We start from the raw sequence: 8,082 nt of genomic DNA on the forward strand, positions 1-8,082 counted from the left end.
GGTCCGGATATGTAGTTAGCACGAGGTGAAATTATCGGGTAAATCACACCAGACGTCACCAAATTCCGGTCTCTTTCGCAGATCACTAAATTTTAATTTTTTATAAAATAATTATAAAAATTTAAAATATTTTATAATCTGATTGCATTTAAGATTTTGGGAAATTTGTAAAAATAGGACTGCCAGTGAAAAATATTTTGGGAAATTTGCAAAAATAGGACTGTCAGTGAAGAATTTTTTAAAAATAGGACTCTTAATTTTCTTTTGCAAAATTAGGACTTTTGAGAGTTGAATATACTAAAATACCCCCGATTTAAATCAGCTTACGATCCCCTTCGTCTTCTTCATCTCGCATGCACATCCTCAATCGCCCCGCAGACCAAAACATCTCTCTCATTCGTCCTTTGTTCTAAGCATCTAAGGTTGCTGTTTCTTCGTCGGTCTTCGCCTTCAAAGCCATTGAAGATAATTTAAGAATATCTGATATTTTTTAAAGATATCTGTTAAGAATATCGATTAACAGATACCGATATCTGTTAACCGATATTGGTTAAGGATATCGATTACCAATATCGGTTAAGGATCGATATCTGTCAAAGACCGATATCCTTAACATATATCTTTAACAAATATCAGATATTCTTAACAGATATCTTTAACACTTATCTGTTAAAGATATCTGTCATGACCACGATAAGAAACTAAAACAGTTGCAGTAAATATATCAGTCACGACCGCAATCAACGATGCCATGGCCCTACTGCAATCATTTTTCTCATTTTCTTGTACATGGCCGCCATTTGTCTCTTTTCCTTTCCCATCAACGCAAATACATACAGTACATGTATAATATATAATACATAATGGAGAGATACCCATATCTCTTGAATCATAAACAATATATACACATATATTTAGATTACAGATAATGGTAAAAAAATAAAAAAAATGATAGATGGATATATATATATATGTACCTTATATATATAGAGTAATAGAGAGAAAAGGAAAAAGATCTATTGAAAAAGAAAAAGACGAAGAGGATCGTAGGCTGATTTAAATCGGGGGCATTTTAGTCTATTTAACTCTCAAAAGTCTTAGTTTTGCAAAAAAAAATTAAGAATCCTATTTTTGCAAAGTTCTTTGCCGGCCGTCCTATTTTTGCAAATTTCCCTAAGATTTTTCAACATGCATTGTAGCTTCTACCAGAACATAATGTGGTGTTGGGTGGTAATAACACGACAAACAATCAAAATCAAATACTGATGTATAAAATTACTAATGAAAATATACCATGTGGCATAACCCCCCATCAAACCTATTCTCCTTCTTCCCCCCCTCTCTCTCTCTCTCTCTTTCCCTTTCTCTTTCTTATTATCCTCATTTACTACCCTCTCATTCTAGTCATAAATCACTCTCGTTCGTCTCCAACGTTGTTGCAGCCTTCATCGTAGTTCATCACCACCATCAACACTTTTACTTCGCCAGCCACTGCTTCACTCTCTGGTCCCACCGGTCACTGCTGCTTTGTTGTCGTCTCCACCTCTAGTCACTTGCTACTTCACCACCGCCTCCAACTGCTTCAGTCACGCATGGAGAAGAAAGAGATAGAGGATTTGATGGGGATGGGGGATTGTGTCATGTGGCGCATTTTCATTGGCAATTTTGTACACTCAACGTTTGACTTTGATTATTTACCACATCATCGCTACACTACCACCATGTCATCGCCACGATAAAGAGCTCTGGTGAATGCACGTAGGAAAATCTTAAATGTAAGCAAATTACAAAACATTTCAAACATTTGTGGTCACTTTGCAATAAATTGAAATTTAGTAATCACATTACTAAATTTAGCGATCTTTAGTGTGATTTATGTTGAAATTACCTCTTTGCATTTAAGACAATGTGGATTTTGAACAATCCTATTTGCTACTATAAAATAGTTTAAATTATTGGCTTTTATAATATGAAATAAAATAATTACTATATTATTGTATTAATTTGAATAATTAAAATTATTAATTTGACCTAAATATCATTATTGTTGGGTTTTTTGTATTGGAAACTGTTATTGAATTTTAATCTTATATGTTGGTCATCTTATCATTACACTAATTACCTTTCAAAAGTTTCTATTTAGAAACAAAAAAAAAAAAATCATCCTTTATCTTATATTTAGAAATTATAAAAGATAACTCAACAATTGTTAAAGTTTGGGTAAGAGAAAAAATAGTGGAGGGAAGAGATAGAAAGTGTAGAAAAATGGAGTCGTCATCACCATCAAATATAAACATAAGTTAACAAATGAGATTGGCCATAATTTCGATGGTTTGCAAAATTGGGGAAAGGGAAATGATAGTTTTGAAATTACTAATGTAATTTTATGTGGTCTTTATTTCATTAATCCAGTTTATGACACACCAAATTGCATCATTTGTATTTAGAGCTTGTTAGGTGAATTTTTCTTTCATCGTTTTCTTGTCTAAACCTAAATTTAGGATAATTAACTAATAGCTATATTATTTATTGAAAGATAAAAAGAATTTATAGGGGAGTAGAAAATATAAATCAAGTTTAGACAATATTTATCGTGGTTGAGAAATATAAAAATAAAAGCGTGACACTCATCCTGATCCTTGAAAGATATGATCAAATAAAAAAATTAAAAAGAAAAAAAATAATATATAATAAAAATGAGTCATGTTATTAGTACATCATTTATGTACACCTTGAGTTACATAATGTATTCAAATAATAAAAATATCCCACGTGCCTCACTACATCTTTGCGTCTCATCACCTTTAATGAGGGATATTTTAAATATTTTAATATCATTGTATAGTTTAAGGTGTATATAATGATGTATCAATAACATTTTTCAATAAAAAGTCTCAATCTAATTTAAGATTATGAAAGGAGTTATTGGTAAACCAACTATGAAGCTGAAAAATAGGAGAAAGAACTGAAAAAATAAAAGAAGAAGAATAATTTGGGACGATTACTTTTGATATATTATTTTTTAAAAAATATATTACAATTGGTTATCTTAAAATTTTGCCTAATTACACATTACATTTTTTAAGTAGTAACTGTTGCTTAAAACATGTGCTAAAAAGTAAGGTAAAATTTTAATTTTGGTCTATTATTTTTAAAATAAAAAAAGTACGTGTATTTGTCGATATTTTGGTTTCATATATCAAATAAGAAACAAGTGGGGAGTGAGAGAGTTGAGAGTATTTTAGGAAAATTTAAAATTTTAACAGTGGTACAATACTGGCAGAGACAAAGTGACATGAGATTTGCCCGTACTTACTGTAATTTTTGAGATGTCATGGGGATCATCTCTAATTCAGTTAATTTTTGTGGTGTCAACTGTAATTTACAAAAATAAGTCAAAAAATCACAACTTTTCTTAAAAAATTAGGAATTGACAGATTGGCCCAGTGATGACTCGTCGTCATTTCGGCCGCCGTTAGAAAACTCGACCCAATACCATGCCACTGACTCACTGGAATCTACAGTGCCACGTTCACATCCTTATGGACATATTTACCCCTAACCAAATGCCCTTATTCCACCCCCTCCACGCATATTATCGAAAATAATCTGGCCTTTCTGGTCTTTCAACTTCTCAGTCAGCAAAATATCTTCCCTGCTTCTGGCTTCTACGTCTCACTCTCTCTCTCTCTTCTCTCTCTGTATCTGTTGCTCTGTCTATCTATCAACGTAGACGCCGGCGAGATGGCAGTCGTGCTGGGCAACATAGCGCTGTTACTAGACGTGAACTCGCCCCGGAGTCCAGTCCCTGATCGCAAGATCCGGCCGGTACCGGCCGACATCGTATTGAGCCTGTTCAAGAAAGAGCCGCAGCCGCATCGCCACATGTCGGTGGTGGCGGCCAACGGCTTCGAATCGGAGAAGGAGATCCGGAACCAGAGAGTCGGCGAGCGAGGGAAGGCTAATTCGAAGGTGAATTCGATGGATTTCGCGGGGCTGAGCGACGATGACAGCAACGGCAACGGCAATGGATACGAGGACGAAGAGGAGGAGTTTGATTGGGAGAAGGAAATGAGGAGGAGAGTGAAGGAGATTGAAGAGATGAGGGAGTTGGAGCGGAAGGCCGAGGAGTTGCAGAGTCGAGTTGAGGACGATGAAGGCCAGGCACCGGAAGAGACGGAAGAAGAGAAGAGGACGAGAGTTCGAAAGGAGCTCGAAAAGGTTCGTTTGTTTTTTCAAGTTTTCGTTATTTTAATGGCTGTATTTGTAATCGAAAACTGTGAAAGGGAAATGCTGCGTGGAAATATTGCAGAACAGGGAAAGGGTGTTCCTTTTTATGCCATGTTTAGTTGCTAGGAAATGGAGCAAGACGGGAAAAAGACAATTTGAAGCTTGCGTGACTTTGTTTATTCTCTTGTTGTTTTTCCCAGCGGCCAAACAGAGGAATGGAATCAATGGATAGCTTCTTAGTTGTTTTCTTTGTTCTATCCTAGGACAACGGAAGCTAGTTTTGCTGTGAATAAGATTGTCATGAATGTAGTTGTAGCAGGAGAACTATACGTGTTGCCTAATTCTCCTCAACTTCAGAAATGAATTGCTGTTAGAAACTCTGAAGGATTGGTGGCTAAATTGGTGACAGGGTTGTTATTTGTGTTGAAAAGTTTGGTAATTCTTAATTTGCTATTGCCTTAGAATGCCACTAGTAGTGAAGCTGAAGATTTTATTGTTTTGGTATGGTAAAACAGGTGGCGAAGGAACAAGCAGAGCGGAGAAAGATGGCTCAGTTGATGTTTGAATTGGGTCAGAAGGCTTACGGGAAGGGTATGTATGGACGTGCTATTGAGTTCCTGGAAGGTGCTCTAACAATCATTCCCAGGTCAACTCTGTTTGGGGGTGAGGTGGGTTTTACTGGGTTTGATATTGAGTCATTCTGTTGATATGGTTGTCATGTTTGCATTTGTTTGATCGAAGACTAATCTGAAGCAATGGGCTTGGCTATTCAGATACAAATATGGCTTGCTATGGCTTACGAGGCTAACAACCGCCATGCAGATTGCATTGCATTATATCAGCAATTAGAGAAGAAGCATCCCAGCGTCAGCATCCGGCGCCAAGCTGCGGAGCTTCGCTATATATTGCAAGCACCTAAGCTTAAGATATCCCAAGAAGAGATGGTAACCATACCACTGATTGGTTCTAGTTATGATAGGTGAGTTGGGATTTTACTTAATTTCCCTTTTCATTTATTATTGAAATCTCTTTGCTGCCATAGTTAATTTGTGGATATTTCACATTTTTAAAGAACAGCGATTTAGACATCCAAGCTTTGCCTTTTTCAGTATTTCCTCATAACAAACTGGGATTATTATCAGCTAGTTTGACAAAATCTGCCCATTGGTGATAAATGTATATATCCAAAATGAGCTAGTTTAGCATTGTGATGAAGAAAATGCAAGTTCTTGTTTGTCCTTGATAACGTGATTATAGTTTGGTCCCTTAATAGAGCTGTGTCCCCACTTGAGACCACGAGGCATCAGAAGATACCAAAATTGAATCTAATATTCAAGGCAGAATATATATGCCATAAGTTGAAACTGCTGGATCCCGACCTAACTCTGGAATCGATGTCCAATCTGATTGCTCAGTAGGCGGGGTCCATCTTCAGATCCATGTAAGACTGGAGTTCCAATCTAATTATTAGGAACCGATTAACTATTATATATATATAATTTATTTTTAATGCATAATATATTCATAAAATCTATTGTATATTATATAATATAAAATTTATTGTACGAAGGACTGAATTGGATTGGGAAATAATTATCTCAAAAGACCTTAAAAGTGCCTTGGTATATGATTGGGAATGTGAAGCAATGACTGCAACCGTTAGGGGGGGCAGGGGAGACGTAGCTTGGCCGCTAACCCGATGCATTGAATTAGTTTACATGGAGATCAGTTCTTCTGTTCCGTGAAGAGGCATGGTCCCTCCTCCGGGTGTTATTGTCCGGAGTTCCATCTGCAGCCGCATGATGGTCCCCTTGCTGTAAAACCAGAAGATTTCTCAAATTGCTGCTGGTACATTGTCCTTTAAGAGGGACCTTCAATTGTTTTTTAACATCATTTTGTGATACGTCCACTAGAAATTGGTGTCTGCTATTTTCATACTGTCTAGAACTTATTGCCCCATTCCTTCATCTCAATTGCATCTGAGAATTAGTTATAAATACTCTTGCTAGCATTGTGTTTTGTAATGAACATTAAGCATAGGTTTTTATACTCTTGTTTTGTAATGAACAATAGTTATAAATACTCTTGGTTTCTTATTTTTTATTTCTCACATTGTGTTTTGTGAATTTTAGATGTTTTAGGAATCCGCCAGAATAATATGAATTGATTTGTGTTGCAGCTATGCAGCAACCTGGAGTGACAAATACAAGGACAAAGATGAAAGGAGATTCAGGTCGACAACAAGTCAACTTCCATCAAGAAGAGATTATTTAGCTGACTTATTCGTATGGCGACCTCCGACTGGTTTGGAGAAGAACCGAGCTTTCTGGGTGGCTTTAACGGTATGGCTGGGTTTGGTGGGAGCTGCACTCTTTCTTCAAAGATGAAGCATATGGATATGTAAAAACGTTGATCTGTTAGCTTGCTCCTTAATTGCAAGGTGCAGTTATTCTTCAGCCCAGGTTCTCATGTATTATAAATGTCATTTTATGCTCATGTTCCTGTGAAATATATTGCATTAGAAACGAAAGAAATTATGTGATTATTTCTTGAAAGTGCTGTTGTTTTTTATGTTTAAGAAATCTATACACCTTAAGCTTCTTGTGGTTGCTTGTGCTCTACAATAGTTAGGCTATGCACATCCATTGGCCATGTTTGCAACTTTTCTTTAGATCATTTTTGGATTTCATTGTTTGATGAGCATGGAACGAACTACGTACAATGAAAGGTATTAAAAAGAAATTAGGAATGCAATTCAAGGTTTACCTTGTTATGATTCATTTTACTGAGTGCTTTTATTATTATCTCCAACCTCAGTTTTTCTTTCTTTTCTAGTCCATGTCCAAGAAACATACGAAGTTGATAAAAACTGATGGATGGTAAAGTTTGATCTCAGTTACCCCACACGGCATGCATTACAGCCCAATACAGTAAGGAAGCCCATTCATTGAACTCACTATCTTATTTCCCTCTTCATCCATGGGAATGCCATTATACCAATCCTAAGCGAACTTGGAGACAAATCGGCATATATACAAATCTTTCTGAATTTCTCAGGATTGGCAATAAATAGATGGAGTTTACATTTACACTAAGCCCAGCCCATCTTTCATTTCATCTCTGTTGTCATTGGGTAATATTTTTAATTTCCTGTCTCATCTCTTATTAGGTAATCGGTATTCATCGAATACTTGTTACTTGTTACTTAATTATATAAAAAATTAAAAATGATGCTTAATTTTAGAAATAGAATGGGGTCAGTTCTTATGATTTATAAAGAATTGTACCTGACGTTATGAGCTATAACCAAGATGAAGCTTATACTATTAAGTATTAGACAATTGTTGTACGATTAAAAATATAAAAATGTTGTGTAACATTTAACAAAATTACTCAGTGTACATTTAGTCTTTGAAACTTATTGGTAATTATTTTATTTGTATCGTCCAGTACAAGAAAATGTTGAATGCAACAATTGTGTATTGCTTTTGTGCTTTTTAAGTGTTTTATTTATTGTTAGTTGAGGTATGTTTTCCAATAAAATGATTAAATTCTAATTCAGTAATACATTTTATTATGTTTATGGAATTAGTTAATGGAAATAGTAAAAATATGTTTATTTTTATATTTCTAAAAATATATTTTCAAAAAAAAATTATAATAATAAAAATTTATTTTAACTGTTTTCATCAAAAACAAATTCAAAATTTTTAAAACTAAAAAAATGCTATAAATAAAAAGAATGCATTTTGAATAATTTTAAAATAGATATTTAAAATAAATTAAAAATCTATATTATTATTATATATATATTATAACAAAACAACCGTCAAATTTTTTTTCCGCTTATTT

At 34.7% G+C, this 8,082-nt stretch overlaps 1 protein-coding gene across 1 annotated transcript; it reads left to right on the forward strand.

Moving 5' to 3' along the window:
- The first annotated feature begins 3,653 nt into the window (after positions 1 to 3,653).
- LOC127809863 (uncharacterized) lies at positions 3,654 to 6,832 on the forward strand. Its single transcript, XM_052349006.1, has 4 exons — positions 3,654 to 4,221; positions 4,746 to 4,898; positions 5,004 to 5,209; positions 6,410 to 6,832. Exons 1-4 carry the CDS (start codon positions 3,745 to 3,747, stop codon positions 6,615 to 6,617), a joined length of 1,044 nt encoding a protein of 347 aa, XP_052204966.1. The 5' UTR covers positions 3,654 to 3,744; the 3' UTR covers positions 6,618 to 6,832.
- Positions 6,833 to 8,082: the final 1,250 nt, after the last annotated feature.

The sequence above is a fragment of the Diospyros lotus genome, chromosome 9 (assembly GCF_014633365.1).
Source record: "Diospyros lotus cultivar Yz01 chromosome 9, ASM1463336v1, whole genome shotgun sequence".
NCBI lineage: Eukaryota > Viridiplantae > Streptophyta > Magnoliopsida > Ericales > Ebenaceae > Diospyros > Diospyros lotus.

Bases quoted from the DNA above. Each gene is read 5' to 3' on its own strand.
- LOC127809863 (XM_052349006.1), top strand. From the start codon at position 3,745: ATGGCAGTCGTGCTGGGCAACATAGCGCTGTTACTAGACGTGAACTCG. The intron at 4,222-4,745 runs GTTCGTTTGTTT...ATGGTAAAACAG, and splicing joins TTCGAAAGGAGCTCGAAAAG to GTGGCGAAGGAACAAGCAGA. The intron at 5,210-6,409 runs GTGAGTTGGGAT...TTTGTGTTGCAG, and splicing joins ATTGGTTCTAGTTATGATAG to CTATGCAGCAACCTGGAGTG.